This window comes from Procambarus clarkii, chromosome 24, assembly GCF_040958095.1.
Source record: "Procambarus clarkii isolate CNS0578487 chromosome 24, FALCON_Pclarkii_2.0, whole genome shotgun sequence".
NCBI lineage: Eukaryota > Metazoa > Arthropoda > Malacostraca > Decapoda > Cambaridae > Procambarus > Procambarus clarkii.
Window position 1 is genome coordinate 2547538 of NC_091173.1, and position 20548 is coordinate 2568085.

Genomic DNA, 20548 nt, shown 5'->3' on the forward strand with positions numbered 1-20548 from the left:
TCTCCTGGCATACCTATACGCAGCTCTAGCACAAGACGACAGAGCTGTATTTTTGGTTCTCGTGGTGGTGATGGCCATGGTGTTGAAAACCAAAACCATGGTTGCTCTTGTGGGAGGATTATGAGACTTTTGTTGTCCCACAAATTCCAACATTTGATAATACCAATGTTGCTTTGACACTGTTATTCCCCTATACAGGAGATGATATGACTGAAATTGACTATTTTATGGCATACTGTATTTTGACAAGGAATTCATGGACCATCTCGTTGCAGACGAACAGATATGCTCACAGCCTCATTGACTCTTGGCATTTTACCCTGCCTCATCGCATGACACGATGGAAAGACACGGCAACTGAGGAAATGTATGTGTTTTTAGCGTTGTGCATGATGAAGAAACATTCTGGAAAAACATGTGCTCTAGAATTATTGGAGCAAAGACAGCCTTGTTTCATCCCCAGTGTTTAACAGGTACATATCATGTGATAGGTTCCTGCTGCTTCTCAGGTGCCTGCACTTTGAGAACAATGATAATGAAGACAGACACGACAGACTGTGGAAGGTGCGGAAGATTTTTTAGTGATATGCGAGGAAAGTTCCGTGACTATTTTGTACCAGGACAGAATGTGGTGAATGATGAATCGCTAGTCCTCTTCAAGTTATGACCGACGTTCAAGCATCCATCAAAGAGGCACCGGTTTGGACTCTATTCGTGCTATGTGACTGAAACTGGTATTGTCATGGGCATGATACTGTATTCAGGAACAGACCTTGACATACCAGGTCAAGATCCACATGGGTTCTCCGGCAGTCGTGAAAACACTGATGGAACCGTTGCTGAACAAGGAGCATATCCTGTTCACGGACAACTACTATATAAGCCCCTTACTGAACAGATTCCATTTTGACCACAACACTGGTGTATGTGACACTGTGGAGGTCCGGAGAGAAATGCCAGTGTTTGGCATTGGTATTGCAGTGGGTGATCGCCAGCTGCAAAAGTGTGGCAAAATCTTATCAGTGCACCGGAGGGACAGACGCGAGGTGAATGTGTTGACAACAATTCACACCGGTGCCATGTTGCACATTGGCAAAGTGCACTTTGCAACATGGTTCCCAAGATATAAACCTGATTGTGTCCTTGACTACAGCATAAACATGCAGCTAGTTGATAAATGCGACATGATGCTTGTTGACATTGAGTGCGTGCGGAAATCTGTGAAGTGGACGAAGAAATTATTTTTCCGCCTCATTGACGTTGCAGTGCTGAACCGTTTCAATATGTATCTCGTGAAATCAGGCAAGAGACCCCCAATATGTACATTCAGTGCTCCTCTAGTGTCACAACTTCTCGTAAGTTTGGGAAGGAGGGCTCTGTTGCAACGCACGGGGTGCCAGCAACACCACACCCAGTTCCTGACAGACTCGGGTAACGAGAGGCTCGGTGTACACAAGCTTGGTTATATGCCAAGTTTGTCCACAAACAAATGTGTTTGTGGACACATTTGTGATGCATATAACACAGTGTCTTGGAATAGTACGGATGTTCTACTGCCAGAATATTGTTAACGTGTTCAATATACATAGGATTAGCAAGAAAAAACAATAAAAATGAATTTGCAATTGTGCAGAAAGAAATGGTGAAAAAATATTCGTGGCAACTCGCGCCAAGTTGAAGCTGGCGCACAACTGACTCCGGGAGTCTATGCTACTGGTGACCACCAAACCGTGACGTCACATGCCATTTTCTGGACCCCACTGCGGCCAAAGTAGGTATTTTTTTTATTTTATTTCAACATATGTGATGATCAGGGAAGGGTATTTAACAATTTTAGAAGTCTAACAAAATTTTTGCTAACAATTTATTTCCTGCATGCCAGAGGATAGCCATATTTGGGGGCAGAGCAGTGCAGTGGTTAACACTTGTGTTGCTCAGGGCTAATTAGTATTTGTCTCACTCAGGTGCATACCAGAAAAAATTTCTTCCTAACCTGTTAAGTCGTGTTCCCTGACCACGAGAAAAATAAAAAAAAATCAATTGTACTTGCCGACGACGTAATTGAGCCGACAATATGGGCGATGACATCACACCCTGCACGAACGCTCATGCAAGGTGCGCCCCGGAGGCGTCGCGCGTGGTCTTCAAGCAGCCACAGTTGCCACAAATTTATTTTCGCATCATTATTTACAGTGTCTAGGCGTATTTTATCAGTAATATTAGTCACTAATTGTGTTGCATATAATGTTACATCATGGTCAATGTCAATAAATGTTGCATACATCAAGTATACACATGCGCACACAAATGTTTTCCATTATGCCAATATATTATTTAATCACAATTCCTCCTCGGCCTCGTAGCCTGGTGGATAGTGCGCAGGACTCGTAATTCTGTGGCGCGGGTTCGATTCCCGCACGAGGCAGAAACAAATGGGCAAAGTTTCTTTCATCCTGAATGCCCCTGTTACCTAGCAGTAAATAGGTACCTGGGAGTTAGTCAGCTGTCACGGGCTGCTTCCTGGGGGTGGAGGCCTGGTCGAGGACCGGGCCGCGGGGACACTAAAGCCCCGAAATCATCTCAAGATAACCTCAAGATAACAATGTTCATTATTATATTTACACACAAGCACTATGCACAGGTTTTTGCACTAGTACTGTACTTTTAGAAGTCTTGGAGAGAGTGGTACTCACTGAAGCAGTCGACAGTACATAATGAAACTGCACACGCTTCACGCCATATTTGCACCAGTTTACATTTCTGATCTCTCCTTTTTGTTGTTCTACAAACTAAGCAGTCACGTTGGCCTATTGCACGCTTCCCAGCTGGTGGCAAATGTTTTAGTCTGTGTGCTTGCAAGGCCTCCATGTGAGCGAGCCTGGGTGTAGCAGCATGCTGGAACACTAGGTTCATGATGGGTCTTTGTATGCCAGGGACATCTTTACCAAACTTTGCTAATAACTTTGTCCCAAGTGTAAAAGCAAACAAACGGAAACTTGGTTTACGTACAGTTTTCACCAGATACATATTACAGCAGTTCAGGCTGCTTATGTCAACAAGATGGAAAAACACTTTTCGTCCATTTCAATGTTTTCCGCACACATTCGACAGTGCCCACCATCATGCCAGATTTATCAACTAAACACATGATATTATAGTCAAGAACACAATCTGGCTTATAAACTGGTTCTTTCGTTACATGGTTCACCTTGCCACTGTTCACCTGTTCACCATTGTACCATCATGAACGGTTATCAGCATGTTCACTTCTCTCTTGTCTTTCCCCCGAACCGAGAGTATTTGATCACATTTTCGTAGCTGGCAGTCACTAACTGCAAGTCTACTGTCAAGCACTGGCATTTCCCTTCTTCGTGGCTTTACTGTCCCAACCAATCCGGTTCTATTTTCAATCAAGAACCTAGCTAGCAATGGACTTGTATAGTAGTTATCTTTCACCCACACTACCGAGAAACCATGTTTGTCGTTACCGGGAATGTCTACATCGCTAGCTGAATACAGAATCACGTGTAACACGTATCCTGTTTCAGTCACAAAGAATTTCAAGCCAAATCTGTTTCGTTTGGAGGGAATATACTGCTTGAATGAAACACATCCTTTGAAAAGCACAAGGGATTTGTCAATCACCAGCTTCTGTGCTGGTACGTAAAAATCTCTGAACTTTCCAATCACTTCATTCATATAGTGCCTCACTTGCCAAAGTCTATCATCCTCTGTCCGGTCCTCATTATTTACAAAATGCAGACACCTGGAGTATCTGAAACCTGTCTCGGGACATATATTTCCCAAAGAAAGGTGTTGGAATAGTCAGATCTTTGCTCCAATAATCTGTGATTGCGAGTTTGACACAGTGCTTCATCAACATACATATTGCTAAAAATACATACTTTTCACCTACAGTGGTGGTTTTCCAATGCTGCAATCGTGAAAATTCTGGTCTCTCTTTTCCAATGAGATGAGCCACATGAAGGTTCCTTTGGTGTACAATACATTCCATGAGCGGCTCATCATAGAATGCTGTAAAATAATCCAATTCGCACATGTTCTCTCCATTATCAGGGAAAAGCTCTGTAATGTCAACGTCTTTATTGTCAAAGGCAGGAATTCGAGGAATAAAACCAGCACAATCACTCCACACAAGCACACCTGGTGTCCTGCGAGACGCAACAGGGGCTCAATGGCGAGGAAGCGATGCACACCTTGGACCAGGAGCTGAAGCCCGTCTACGCACAGTACGGCTGCTACGTGCACATGAGGTGGAAGCACGTGAACATGAGGGTCTTTGTTCCTCATGTTCCATGCAGTGGCGCTTAGCTGGGCGAGACGCTGCTGACGCGACAAAATCTCGCCCGGTAACACCACTGGTACTAGCACCAGGCTCGGTAACACGTTTTGATTCCACGTCACTAAAACCAGAAAAAGAGTCACTTTCCTCTGACTCGTCACCCAAAATATCCTCAGACTCTTAAATAAGCACAGGAACTGTGTGGCCGAGGGTGAATTGGAGTAGACACTGGGCGAGGTGGCATGGGTGAGCGTGTAGGCCTCGCCATGGGAGGCGGCTGTATCTCATTTTCACTGTCCGTGCTACTATCATCGGTCAATTGTGTGTAGTTAGTCCCTATCATTGTCAGAGTCATCAAAATCACTTTCCTCACCATCAGAAAATAATTCACTGGTTATTTGCTCTTGGGTAAGTGATTGCGTGGTGCGTGCCCGGGAAGTGTTTGGCCGTGCGTTCGCCATGGTGACCGCTGGGTAACTGAGGCCTCCCATGCAATGGTAGCATGAGCTGAATTTTTTTACAAAATGGCGACTCTTTACTATAGCCCCTGGGCAGCGTATGGGAGCCCCCCCTCTACCCCGCAGGCCGTTCAAATCTTGCGCAGTACTCCAAAACGTCATATGATGTGGTGCGCAAGTTATTGCAAGTTACTCAACACATCATATGATGTGTTGTGCAGTTTAAGGGTTAAAGAGTAGTTATCATAAGTTGATCCTTTGGGTAATGCAGTAGTCATGTTTTAGTTATCACCCTGTTTTTATACAAATGATGCAGTGGTTAATATTAACCACTGTGCAAATATTATAATACATGTATGTGGATGTAATGGAGTTAACCTAGACCCATGAAAAACATGCTATGGCTTACTATGGATGAGGTTATCTTGAACCACTAGCAAGCCAATTATTGACAATTCAAAATTTGGCATTTCGTGCTAGTGTTACGACCACCACCTTACCTTCAATTGTTATTCCATCCAAAACTAGTATATAAAAAAATACCTGAATAACTACTCCATCACCAAGTGTAGCTTGAGCATCAACCATTCGTATCTTGGCCCGACAGTCACGGAAATTTAGTGTCTTGATCATCTCATGTATGTCTGTTTGGCCAATAATTGGTTCACTCATGGAATTGTGGCCCCCATGCATGAATGACGAATTGTTACTGAAAAACCTGCAATTAAAAGAAGAGTATCAAGAAAATATCACAGTACTACAAAACACAATACAAGGTAAACAATTTTAAGATGGCTATATCTAATCCGCCAAGACTGCTCATTAAGAAAAACGGCTATTTCCAAAATGGCAATCCACACACTACTGAAAAAGAATTACTGTAAAAGTAAATATAATAACTTTAATACAGCTGGTACATTAACCCAACACATCTTAATTATTAATATCCCCCCTGTTATGTCCATTCATCCACTTGTAAACCTCTATCATGTCACTCCCAACTCTTTACCTTTCCAGTGAATGCAACTTAAGCTTTGTTAATCTTTCTTCATATGAAAGATTTCTAATTTGGGGAATTAACTTAGTCATCCTACGCTAGACACGTACAAGTGAATTTATATCCATTCTATAGTACGGCGACCAAAACTGAACTGCATACTCTAAATATGGCCTAACCAGAGCTAGATATAGCTGAGGAACAACACCAGGTGTCTTGTTGCTAACGCTTCGATTAATAAATCCCAGTGTCCTATTTGTCTTATTATGAACATTCATGCATTGATCCTTTGCGTTGAGGTGGGAGTGAACCACATAAAACTGCTTTAAATGTCTTTAAAAATATTTAAATGCAGAAATTGAAGATTTTACCCCAGTTAATTCACATACCTGAAACATATCACTAACATGAGTTAATCTTTTTTTCGTGTAGTAACACCACTAAACAAAGCTTAAAAACACTTTCCTCCCCAGCGAACCCAAAATTAGGTCCGCCGGGGGTCACTTGAAAATCTGCAGTTAACCTATTTTTAAGTCTGACGAACAAATATTTCTATAAAATTCAATTCTTATCTGATGAACTTGGGGATAGTATGAACACGTTTGCCATAAAATTTACGTTTTCTCTAATAGCCACATAACCTATTTGGGAGAACGGCATTGTCTTGTATCTTCTTGATAAAACTATTGTATTGTTGACACAACAAGTGTAATTGATGAAGTTTCTTTATTTGGTGCCGGTCTAACGCACCTTGAGGTTATCTTGAGATGATTTCGGGGCTTTAGTGTGCCCGGTCCTCGACCAGGCCTCCACCCCCAGGAAGCAGCCCGTGACAGCTGACTAACACCCAGGTATCTATTTTACTGCTAGGTAACAGGGGCATAGGGTGAAAGAAACTCTGCCCATTGTTTCTCGCCGGCGCCTGGGATCAAACCCAGGACCACAGGATCACAAGTCCAGCGTGCTGTCCGCCTGGCTGACCGGCTCCCCAACCCTGTCCCCAAATGTCACACAAGGCATCCTTGTGTGATATTTTATACATATGTTCTTCTAGAACATTCTATTGCGAACACATTGGTACAAAAATGAAATACGTACATAGAAAATTAAGGTCAGGACAGTGAAAAGAATATTCACTTTTCAATACTGGTTTCGCCAATGTGCAGTAACGGGTAACACTTCGCCCACTTCCCACACTCTTGCGGGTGGGCCGCGATCATGATTCTACATTTATATGCATATGTCCGTGTAGGGAATTTTATTGCGATCTCAGAGATAACAAATTTAACGCTGTAGGACAAGTGTGGAGTTGACAACCCTGAAAAGAATGGAAACATCTCGTCGGTGTTTGGAGCTCACGGCTAGTGATCCACATAGTTCCTTTATTTGGTGGTTTAAATCACGGTTTGGTGACATTTTATACACATGTTCTTCTAGAACATTCTATTGCGAACACATTGGTACAAAAATTAAATATGTACATCGAAAATTAAGGTCAGCACAGTGAAAAGAGTATACACTTTTCGTGTTGCCGCTCGATCGCCCGAAACGGTGATTCCACTTCGAGCAAGTTTTGGTCCTGTTCGAGGAGAGCATGAAAGTGTTATCAGTGCATCACAACCCGAGCTGTGTTAAACACTGCACTGCACAGAGCACCGAGGCGCTAGATCAGGGGTACGCAGAGCGCCTCAGGGTGCTTGTAGGTATTGTATGGCGTAGGATTCAAAACTCCTGCGACTACACGGCGTTCACACCAGCTTCCTCAGGACTCTTGTAAACAGAAAACATTAAGTAAAAAAAAATTGTGAGCAACATTCCCAGGTGTGAGAACCTCAGTACCGAGTGATCAACCAAGGCTGGTGCAAGCAGCATGAGTATCCCATGCAAAGACCCAAAGACCTAGCAGGCGAAGATGGGCCACCATAACTAAAGTCAAACTACGTAAAAAAACGAGGTGCCGTATTCAGCCTGAAAGGAAGGAACGGAAGCGGTAAGTTTGCCGTCCCACCACAAAACCGAACCAATCCCAGAACCTCGGATGGATAGGGGCATCCTTAACCCTTTAACTGCGTAGCGCGCCTGCAGGGCCACGTCTGGGGTGCGCTACGCGCCTCCAGGTATTTGTATTTTTCACGTTTCCCCATTTTTCATGTTTCAACCCCATTCACATGGGGTTTACATCAGTTTCCTCAGGGCTCTTGTAAACAGACGCCATCTTTAAAAAAAATCGAGGTCCACATTCCCGGGTGTAAGAGCCTCAGTACTGAGTGATTAACAAGGCTGGCCCACGCAGCATGAGCTAACAGTACTGCTGTTCAGCTTGTGACCACAGCATTACCTAAAAAGTCAAAATATAAATGTAACTGGTATTATTTAGCCATGATAGAACTGTATTACAGAAGAGCCTGACTGTGATATAAAGACTGTGTACAATGTTCAGATATCAGTGAACACAATGCTTTTCAAGATGTTCACAGTGCTAGCCACAGCACACTGCCATTGTTTGGTCCATTTAAGAATCTTGAAACGACTTCTCATGTTCCTTTACAAAATGAATTTGTGGAAAATTAATCATTTACAAGATTTAGTGACCAGGATTCTGATATTAGCAGATTTGTGGTGATAATACAATATGCGTAGTATGGTGGGAGGAGGAATCTTGGTGAGGAGGGGAAGGAGGGAGGGAGGTAGCGTTAGCTGGCTGGTGTGGCAGCCACTCGTTTGAACTCACCATACCAGCTTAGTGGTTCGCTATTGTGAACACAAATGTAGATTCTTATATATAGTTTAATAACAGTAAAAGGAGTATGTTGGGAGAAGCCATTTTGGTGAGGGAGGTAGCATCATCTGCTGGTTGGTGTGTGACTTGTTATGCAATGTATGGATGCCATTGCTGTTTGGACACCATACTAGCTTATGTGTACAGTTATCATGAAAAAACATGTAGATACTCATATATAACATGTGTATACAGTGTAATAACAGCACAAACAGTATGATGGGAGGAGGAATATTGGTGAGCGTCAGCTGACTGTGTGGCGACCTCTACTATTGTCGGGACTTGCCATACCAGCTTAGTGGTTCGCTATGGTGAACATAAATGTAGATACTTATATATAATGTGTGTGTGTATATAGTGTAATAACAGCACAAACAATAAAGTGGGAGGAGCTATTTTGGTGAGGGAGGGAGTGACACGCTGTCGTCTGCTAGCTGCTGTGTCACTTGTCATGCAGTTTTTTGTGGCTACTGTGTTGTTTGGACACCATACCAGCTTAGTTGTACAGTTATGGTGAACATGTAGATACTTATATAAGTGTATAGTGCAGCAACAGCAGTATGTTGGGAGGAGGAATGTTGTCGAGTGATGTGTTGAAGAAGGGAGGGAGGTGGTGTCTGCTGGCTGGTGTGTGGCGACCCCTCTTGTTTGGACTCACCATACGAACTTAGTGCTTCACTATAGCGAACAAAACATGCAGATACTTATATATAATGTGTGTATATAGTGTAACAGCAAAAATATTTGTTTATTGTTTTATGAACATAATAATTGAATCACTAATATGCACACCATACTTTTGAGTATAGCAATGTTTCACACATTTTATTATATAAATATATCACACAACACTATTAAACAATATTACTGGCAAAAAAAAAAAAAAGACATTGAAATAATTAGGTAATAGTATCTTTATGGCAACTCCCACCCGACAGCGCGAGTGGAGCAGACTGCCCCGGGACGCCTACTCTGTCAACGCCTCAATTTTGCCAGACTTCCTTGCCCTATTGCGGCCAAAATGTCACCTACGATTTTTTTTATTTTTCCTGTGATCAGGAAACACATTTTAACAATCTTGTAAGGAAAAAAATCATTTTTTTATTTTCTTGTGCCTAGCAGTGTTGCAGGCTAAAATCACAAGAGCAGCCCACGGGTTAATGGAGCATGCATAGTGCTTTTTTTTTTTTTTTTTTTTGCAGGGATATTCCTGCACGGGCCCTAATCCTCTGGCTGGTCCACTAAGTGTTGCTTGTTTCTGTTTTACTTGGGTGGAGTATGATTATTTATGACTCGTATGGTCGCTTGGGCGGAGTATGAGTATTTATGACTCGTGTGGTCGCTTCAGTAAGATTTTGCCATATGTGTTTAACAATTTCTTCTGCTCTGTTGAATCTAAGTTGAAATCTTAATGGGTTTGTAACTGTGCACTGTGTTAGATAATGTTCCAGTGGTCTGTCGGGCATTTCTCCACAGTGCTGAACTGCATAGTGCTGAATATTATGATCATGTAATTTTTGCCTCGCCAATAATTGTCATAGTTATGACTGATATGGAATTGTTACCAATGATTGCTGTCATATGTTATAGTCAAAATGACCAATACATAATAAATTGTGATTTTCTTATTTAATAGACTAAAATGGATTATGCTGAATTTGTACTTACCTAAATGTTCTTTAGGGTTATTATTTCTCTACACTACTCTCCTGGTTAAGTCACAAACCTTTATATACATTATATAGTGGATGTAGGCCCGTCAATTTTTTTCTTGGAAAAGGAGGGGGGGGGGGAGGTGGTCTGATAAGTCAAACTAAATCCTTTATGGAATGAATAGACCTTGTCCAATAAGCTGTTCCAATCGTGACTGGATATGTAGTCTTGATTGGACATTTGGTTGAATCCTCTCAGCTACAAAAATTAATAAACTTGTGTTCAAAAATACATTTCCTACTTCACTACACAAAAAAACAAAAATTGTATCGATATTATCAATAAATATTACTTAATATGAGTACTGACCGTAAGAACATAGGATTTAAGGAAACTGCTGAAGGCTTTATTGGCCCATATAAGGGAGGGCCTACTTATACCCAACATAAGAACATAACCAAGTGGTTTTTGCTCCCATTGTATTTAGCACACATTTCCTCAAGTCACAGTGGGAGGATGCAATATATATTCAGTGAAATATAACAGGAAGAGAGGATGTTTAGTGATTAGCCACAAAACCTAGACAAAGCAGAGGTGGCACTACAGCATCTTGATGGCCAGCCCCCAAATTATGTATCTTCTAGAAAGGTGGAGAATGGTGGGAATAGTAGGCAAGATGCCTGGTCAGTAATGCTAACATATAGTTGAAATAACTGGACAAAATAAAAACAGGTCAGAGAGTGTAGTTAGCTCAAACGAGGACACATCATAAATGTGCACTGCATCCCCCCTTTTGAGCACCAAGCACAGTCCAACCAATCCTCGACAAGTCCATTACATCCAGCGGTCAACCCGAGATGCATTCATAAATTTTAACATGCTGTTCATTCAAAATGGGAATTTTCTCAAATAAAGATTAATATTAAAATATATTAGCATATTGTGCATATATAGGCATAGGTTAGGTTAGGTGTTTAGGTTCTGTTGGGGATTATTTGTATTTGTTGTATGTGAGTGAAGCATTTACAGCGTTGTGGTTCAAACAAAATTCGTCAGTGAAGCACTTGTTAGGGAAGTGTTTGAACGAAATCAGTTGCGAGTCGTGTGTAAACCATTTTTCATTCACAAACAGGAGGTTTGGCAGGTGAATGGAATCACTTTTGGGTCTTTGTTTGGAGGACGGGCTGCAGAGTCTGCTGCGTCACTCGGTGCTCGGTCATTGGGACTATTGCTTCACATCCAAAATAACCAATTTACAATTCTTCAAAAAAAATTCAGATGATCAGGGTAGATATTTTAACAATAAAAGGCAATTTTTTCCTGTGCATACAGAGAATGCCTCTTGAAATGAGTGCACAGCGCAAGAGTTAACAAATCATGCCAATTATGTTCCACTCACCGATGAAGGTGCATGGGGGCCTTGTTGAGCACCGTGTAGTACTGGCGCACAAATTCAAGGCCGACACATTGCGGTGATGGGGTTTCCATGACCATCCTCTGCTAGAACTCCTGCAAAGGTATGAACAAAGTTAAAAACTTAGGTTTAAATTGTAGCCAATCAACAAGGGCTAATCTGTCATTATGAAGATAAAATATAATGAGCAGTAATGAGAGTAGGATATGCAATAATTAGTGCTATAATGAAAATCTGGAGCAATTACTGAAAGCAAATTAAAACAGGGTTTAGATGGTGGAAGAAATGGTGGTGATAGCAGCAATAGTGATGGTACATATAATATTGGCAGCAATGGTGGTGGTTGTTGGTAATGGTATTAATTGTAATGAAGGTATTTACCTAGTTGTGTTTACTGAGCAAGATCCAGCTATTAGTCCAGCCATATAGCTACTGTACCTGCCACAATTATACCACCTGATTTTCCAGCTGTTAAACCTGTTCTTGAAACGGTTAAGAGATGGTGATGTCTACCCTCTATGGTTCAAGCTTATTCAAATTGTTTACTACTTGCTGTATACAAGCATTTCTAAATATTTATCTGGAAAATGCATACCTGTACTCATCTACTACTATAAGAACTCATTAAGATTCTGCTAACAACATTCTTTGGATAATCTGGCCAAAATAGATTTGAATTTCTTAAAACTACTAAATTCAGCCAGAAATCCAAACTACTGGATTTTGCAGTTTGGTTACTAACTGACATGTGGCGACCTCTGTTTATAACACAAACTACAATACATTTAAAACAATGCAATTAACAAAATATAACAATTAAATTACAACAAGTAATTGTTAAAAACAATGTACATGATGCATAGTATATTTTCCTGCTAAAATAAGGGACTATTTGTCCAGCTGACAGCCAACATAGGTTGTGTCCTGAGCTGACCCTGTAAACCTGTGCACTATTGTCTTCAGCCCGTCCTCATAAGGTTTCCCCATCATCAAAAAATTCTTGTACTAAATTTTAAATTGTCCTCTCCTAACCTACCAGAGGACCCAAAACAGAAAACGGGACAGTATGTGAATTTCGCGAGCCGCTACCATTTTCTAGTACAACAATTTTTGCCCTTAATTAGGGGCCTGTGGCTGAGTGGTCAGCGCTATAGATTCGTAGTCCTGTGGACCAGGGATCTATCCCCGGCAAAGGTGGAAACAAATGGGCAGAATTTCTTTCCCCCTGATGCCTGTTACCTAGAAGTAAATTGATATTAGGGAGTTAGACAGCTGTTACGGGCTGCTTCCTAGGGAGTTGTGTAACAAAAAGTAGGCCTTGTCGCGGACCGGTGCGGCGAGGACGCTAAGCCCCGAAATCATTTCAAGATAACCTCAAGATAGGTAAAGTATGCATCAAAATGCATCGCCGAATTAGGAGGATGGGATGTGAATGTTACCCTAACATAACTTTACCCCATTATTCCTATTGATCTCATTTTATGGGCTATCACTCCATAGTCACATTTATTAAATGCATGGTCACACTTATCAGATGCCTTCACAAAATCCATGTATATATAAGCATCTTGTTTTTCTTCTAATTCTGTGATTTTGTCAATGTGATTGAATAATTGCAAACATTGGGGTCGTCCCACAATTATTGTCAGGGTTTTACATGTACTGTATAATGCAAGTAAGGATATAACAACCTTCAGTGATTGTAATGGTGTTTACCTTGACCCATGGGAAAAACTACTATTTTATGGTACAGGTATAAATGCGGTTAGCGTCATCCTCATCGTCATAAATACAGTATTACCAGGGGAATACGGACATAGGGGGAATACGGGGGGGGACGGGTATTGCCGTACTCTATACAAATTTCTTAAAGTCAAGAAACGAAGCTTAATACTTCCCACTATTAACACTTTTGCGTAAGTGGGACACCATCCATGTCCGTAATTTTTCTCACAGATGTTCGGCGGGGATGCTGGTCGCGTTCCAAATTAAAATATTAATTAAAATTTTCATTTTTATGAAGGCACAATGTCATGGCATAGCTGACTATCTTTCAAGGTTTATAATCCAAATAAACTTATTAAGTATGGAGTAAAGCTGTGCATGCTTGCTGAATCCACTACTGGTTTTATGTATGATTTTGAAGCGTATGCCGGAATTGGGAAAACAATGACCGAGATAGTTATGGGCTTGATTGAACCCCTGAAGAACAAAGGTTGTCATTTATATATGGATAACTACTAGAACTCTGTAAGACTCGCAGAAAGCTGCTTGAACAAGGAGTATACACATGTGGTACTCCTCAGATTGCAGCGTGGTGCACCCAAACATCTGCACCTCAAAGCAAAGGGTAAATTTTTGTTTGCTGTTTGTTTGTAGCTTGTTTGCTACAAGTCTGGAAAAAGGAAGGACACCAAGTATAAATGCAAGTCGTGTGGTGTGGCACTGTATGCTGCACCGTGCTCCAGCTTGTACCATCGCAAGACGGCATACTGGGTGGATAAGCAGTAATGCTTTCCACCAATTCACTCAACCTATGAAACGTGTGTTGTGAAACTTCAGGAAACCTTTTCCAGGAGCAGGTGGAGTGGTTCAACAAAATGCTCTACAAACATCATTGAGTGGTAAGTAAAGACACTGTTCTTTTTTTATAAATATGATATTGGGGTTTATACTTTATCTTATTGGTATCGGTAATGTTGTTCTTTCATTTGCCCTTGTATGTATATATCCCTTTAGAGCAGTCTATTGCGAACGATGATACCAGAATGAACAACGTAATACGAAAATTGATGGTATCAATCTGAAAAAAAGAGTACAGTGGTACCTCGGTTTACAAAATGCCCCTCTTTACAAACTTTTTGGGTTACGAGCCTGATTTCTTCTGAAAATTTGAATCAGGTTACAAACTTTACCTCGGGATATGCGTATGGCCGACCTAGCGCGTGATGGTACGGCGATCGTGCCTCAGTTTCCCAGTGCCTCCCGCCTAGTGACTATCCCGCCTGAATTCTTTGCAAGGATTTACAGTTTCTTTTTGGAATTTTGGCTATTTGAAGATAAAAGTTGTCATTATATATCTTGCCATGGGTCCCAAGAAAGCCAGTGGTAAGGTTCAAGGCAAGAAAACAATGTGAGAATGACCACAGAGGAAAAACATGAGATCATTCGTAAACATGAAAATGGTACTCGTGTTGTTGAACTAGCTAGGCAGTATAACAAATCTTCAGGGGGGGAGGAGAAGGAGGCAGTAGAGAATGTCCCTTCCTCATTAACACTTTCGCGCTATCTGGACGCGCCGGCGCGTCCCGTTTCGTCTAACGCTAACGCATAGTGGACATAAAGTTGAGTCCTCTTTTAAAATATTTGTATAAAATTCAATTTCTATCCGATTTACTTTGGGTTTGTTTCAAACTGCGCGCTATGAGGCTCTCTTTCTCACCACTAGGCTGCATGGTACAATAAGTTCATGAAAGGTGTGGATAACTTCGATCAAATGGTATTTTGTCCCAAACGGGTTGCAGGTGGGTGACTTTAGCCGTTTATACTGGTAATGCTTCCCCCATATCATGTATTATATGCATATGTCTGTTTAGGGAATTTTATTCCGATCAATATACAACCAAAAATAACTGTGTGCAACAAGTATAAACTTGACAAACATAACAAAAGTAAAAACATTTCGTGTGTGTTTGACGCTCACTGATATGTTCCAGCGTTGTTTTATATTTGGCGCTATTCTAACTTACGCTTTGTTGATATTTTTTACCTATGGGCACATAGAACATTCTATTGCGAACACATTGACACAAAAATGAATGACGTACATAGAAAATTAATGTCATGAGAGTGAAATAAGTATAAACTTTCAAAGCGCCGTGCGTCGTCCCGTCACCGATACCGGGTAACAATTTCACAACTTCCCACACTCTTGCGGGCGGGCCGCATCATTATTCTACGCTTATATTCATATCACCGTGTTGGGAATTTCATTGCGAGTCCATTGATACCAAAATTAACGCTGTAGAATAAGTGTGGAGGTGATTACAATCCCAAGAGTAAAAACATTTTGTTGCTGATGGGCGCTCACGGCGAGTCATCTTCGTAGTTATTTATTTGGTGCTGGTATCCCTATACGTTTCGTGACTTTTTTTACTGATATTCTTCTAGAGAATTTTATTGCGAACACGTTGGTACCAAAATGAAATACGTAGCATGAGAACTAAGGTCAGAAGAGTAAAAAGAGTATACACATTTTTGTTTTTACGCTTAAGCGATAAAAACGCTGCGCGCACATTCGGTTGGCTGAGTGACCTTTGCGGAAAGCGCGAAAGTGTTAATTAAGAAAATGTGTGCAGTATGGGAAGAACTGCAAAGTTTTGCTGAAAATAATCACCCAGATAAAGCTTTAGCAGGCTGTTGCATTGATCTTATTAATGACAAAGTGATTCTCACTACAGACAAGTGTTACAAAGGGAAAAACAATCTTCAAGACAAACAATGAAAAAATCATGCAGTGAGCCAGAAGCAGGTCCTAGTGGTATGCAGGCAAAACGTGCCATAGTGTGTACCCCCAGAGAAGTCATCACTGCCTGATGTTATAATGGAAGGGGACTCCCCTTCCAAACAGTAACACCTCTCCTCCTCCCCGTCTTCTATATGCCAACAGGAGTCATCAGTAAAGGTAATAGCTTGTACATATTTTTGTAGTGAAGATTTGGGTGAATTAGGTATAAAAATTTACTTTGGAGTGAATTTTTGGGGGGAGTCAAGGAACGGATTAATTAATTTCCCATTATTTCTTATGGGGAAATTAGCTTCGGTTTACAAATTTTCGGGTTACGAACAGTCTCCGGGAACAGATTAAATTTGTAAACCGAGGTGCCCCTGTATACACATTTCTGTAGGGGTGTTGTGGGTGTGCCAATGGGTGTACACTAATGGAACGGTTAACGCTTGGCTGACTTTCGGCGTTGTTGTGGGTGGGGTGCGCCAGGGTTTTGGACTTTATATGCATATGTCCCTATAGAGAATTCTATTGCGAACACATTGATACCAAAATAAACGAGGTAACACAAGAACCGAGGTAAGAAAACTGAAAAGAATATACACATTTTAACGCTGTTTCGTGCTCACGGCTAACGATCGCCCAATTTTTGTGCTTGGTGCGGGTGGCACGCCGGGCTTTTGGACATTATATGCATATACTCCTGTGGGGAATTCTATTACGAACATTTTGATACCAAAATGAAACACATACAACGAACGTGGAGGTGAGAAAGCAGAAAGAGTATACACATTTCAGTGTCACCACACAATTGCCCGTAATGCCAGGGGCATGAGCGGGAAGTCTGGGGGGCTCATGCCCAGAGCACAAAAGTGTTAACTACCTCAAATATGATGGAACAGAATTTGAGCAAATTTGTCATAACACAAGTGGAGGTTACGTAAAACCATGTTTCGATCAATTATGATTTTCATGATCTAGACAAATGGCTTTTACAATAATTAATTCAAGCAATTTTCCCACGATAGATGTTAAACTAATTGGCCGATAGTTTGATGCATGGAATCGCCCTTTAAAATCAACACATTAAAAAATCTTCACAACTTTGGTTATCTTGAGGTTATCTTGAGATGATTTCGGGGCTTTTAGTGTCCCCGCGGCCCGGTCCTCGACCAGGCCTCCACCCCCAGGAAGCAGCCCGTGACAGCTGACTAACACCCAGGTACCTATTTTACTGCTAGGTAACAGGGGCATAGGGTGAAAGAAACTCTGCTCACTGTTTCTCGCCGGCGCCTGGGATCGAACCCAGGACCACAGGATCACAAGTCCCGCGTGCTGTCCGCTCGGCCGACCGGCTCCCTTGGTATCCTGCTAGATGGTAATGATTTATTAACATGCAAGACGAGAGCTCAACAAGCTGCTCTTTACATCCTTTAAGAACCCTGGCAAACACTTCATCAGGCCCTTGGGACTTTTTTGGCTCTAATTTCTACATTTATTTAAACTTGTCAACTAGTCCTCTTCACCACCTACATAAGATTGGTTCAATTGAGGGTATAATAAGTTTTTAGTAAATACAGAGTAAATACTTTAAAATACAACTCATTTTTTTGTCATTATTAGTTATATACCTAACCTGTTTCCAATTTTTAGTGGATCAGTCTTTTTTTCTAATCTTTATTTGAAACATCTAAAAATAACTTTAGGATTTGTCTCTATCTGACCTGCTATATGTAGTACATAGTTTCTATTTGTTTTTTTCTTATTTCTTTTTTAAATTTTTTAACTAGTTTGACAAACTGCTGTTCTATACTGACTTTCCCATTCTTAATCCTTTAGTACCGAGCCTTTTGACCAGTGGGTCTTGATACTACAGTCAGGCATTCCCTCTTTAACACCCTAGATAGATAAGATGCCTGAAGCACTTATCTGGGGTCACAGGAAAGTCAACAGATTTTCTCTAAATTACAGTTGTATATTCAGTAAGGCAACAATGTCTGGTGCTGGCTTGCATAGCTAAAAAAATTAAAGGCATGTATCTCAAAATGTATCGCAGCCCCTGTGGCGCAGTGGTAAAGCACTCGCCAGCACTTCGCGAGCCCTTTAGCCTGGGATTGTATCCTGAACAGGGAGGATTGACTGGGTGCCAATCCTTAACTGTTCACCACTGTTCATCCAGCAGTGAATGGGTACCTGGTTGTTAAACAATATATTCTGGAGAAAAATTTTGATTAAGGACCTACCTGAAATGCTATGCGTGCTAGTGGCTTTGTAACAACTCTTGTACATATAAATAAAAATTAATTAAAAAAAAGTCATAATTCCAATAAAATACTTCCAGGAACACCAACAGATGCATGTTTTATTTTTATTTATTTAATTTATATATACAAGAGTTCTTACATTCTTGTAAAGCCACTAGCACGCATAGCGTTTCAGGCAGGTCCTTAATCCTAATTTTCCCCTGGAATACGACCCGCCAAATTGTTTAACAGCCAGGAACCCATTCACTGCTGGGTGAACAGAGGCTACAGTAATGGATTCCCTGTCAGTTAAGTCAATCTTCCCTGACCAGGATACAAACCCAGGCCAAAGTGCTTGCAAAGCACTGGGCAAATGCTTTACCACTGCACCACGGGGACTGAAACTTTGTCACTTTACTTTCACAACTTTTGTTTAGTCCTTACCTAACTCTTACTATGCTTCAGGAATGTGTACGATATATACTCTAGTACAAAGTCTCAAAAGTTAAAATGCATGCTATATAATTTATATTTATAATGCAAATGTAGACTGCACCACAAGATTATGATCACATCAAATCACCAACTTTTATCCACTAATTGTTGGCTTATGTTCGTCTTACACCAGAGAAAATGACTTCAAAACCCTCCAAATTAAATGGAATTCTTGTACACAGTCAATACCAAGAAATGCATTAAAAAAATTCAGATCATACATTGCACAATTTACAGGATTTCAATGACTGTGCGCAGACAACTTGTGGAACATGCAGAGGGTAAAATGCAGTGATAAATGCAGGGTGGTGAAGCCCATACTCCAGGGCAGCCCCCCCCCCCAACCCCACCCATTACACCCACAATAACCTAATGAAATAACTAAGAGTGGGTAGTAGCCAGCCAGGTGATAGGTAGAGGAGGGTGAGTGTGAGGCAGGGGGGGTGAGGCAGGGGGGTGAGGCAGGGGGGTGAGGCAGGGCTGTGAGGCAGGGCTGTGAGGCAGGGCTGTGAGGCAGGGCTGTAAGGCAGGGCTGTGAGGCAGGGCTGTAAGGCAGGGCTGTGAGGCAGGGCTGTAAGGCAGGGCTGTGAGGCAGGGCTGTGAGGCAGGGCTGTGAGGCAGGGCTGTGAGGCAGGGCTGTGAGGCAGGGCTGTGAGGCAGGGCTGTGAGGCAGGGTTGTAAGGCAGGGGTGTAAGGCAGGGCAGTGAGGCAGGGCTGTGAGGCAAGGCTATGAGGCAGGGTTGTAAGGCAGGGGTGTAAGGCAGGGCAGTGAGGCAGAGCTGTGAGGCAGGGCTGTGAGACAAGGCCGTGAGGCAGGGCTGTGAAGCAAGGCTATGAGGCAGGGGTGTAAGGCAGGGGTGTAAGGCAGGGCGGTGAGGCAGGGCCGTGAGGCAGGGCTGAGGCGAGGCCCGGATGATAAGACCACCCCATGCTTACTCACCCCCGTGTTTACCAAGGGGAAAAATTACAATTCCACGTGTTCTCTGAACAAATATATTGGAGATTAGAGGAAGTATCCAAGACCTCAGTGTTTCTGCCATGAAATCCAACGTACCTAAAAGACATGTGGCCGATGTGAAACACAAAGAAACTGGGTGCAAGACTTGACACTTTGCTCCAGCGATGGAGACACCGGTAACTAGTTCTCTTCATTTCACTCTTACTTTAACCCCAGAGCCCAGAGATCACCAATTATGGCTCTCTTAACTGCCCCAACTAACCCTTCTCATCCTCCAAAACTCACAAACTTACGTACTTTACGAGCGAGTAGAGATATGCTAAAATAGGTGACGTATTTTGCTGGTGTAATATGGCTGTTTGTGGATATGCGTAATGGCGAGCGCGCACCGCGGGACCCGCACCCAAAAACTCACCACGCGGTCTCCCTCGCGCGCGCTTTGTCGACGAGATGCTCACCTCAACCCGCCTCATTTAAACTCTCACTCACACAATCTCATCCATACTGACACTTTTTCTTGCATTACAAATACAGCTTAAACTAGATAAAAAGCATACCTGCCTTCAGAGGAAAAGGTTAGAGTTTAATGAGGGAGAATTAAGGGGTCTTGTTGGTCATATTAAGTCTTGGTATGATACTTATAAGCCAGTTTCGGCAGAAGAATTTTATGAAGGTCTAATTAAGGAGGTAGATGTATTTAATGCAACATTGAACCGGAAAACATCTAGTATTAAAAAGCAT

General features: G+C 41.8%; 1 protein-coding gene across 1 annotated transcript in view; it reads right to left on the bottom strand.

Moving 5' to 3' along the window:
* The window catches only part of rin (ras GTPase-activating protein-binding protein 2), a 66387-nt gene extending 46147 nt beyond the window's left edge, over positions 1-20240 (bottom strand). The window contains exons 1-3 of the mRNA XM_045748022.2: positions 20105-20240; positions 11590-11699; positions 5305-5479 (exon numbers count right to left, since the gene is read on the bottom strand). Of these exons, the coding sequence (XP_045603978.2) occupies positions 5305-5479; positions 11590-11684 (270 nt within the window). The 5' untranslated portion in view covers positions 11685-11699; positions 20105-20240. The remainder of the gene's footprint in view (positions 1-5304; positions 5480-11589; positions 11700-20104) is intronic.
* Positions 20241-20548: the final 308 nt, after the last annotated feature.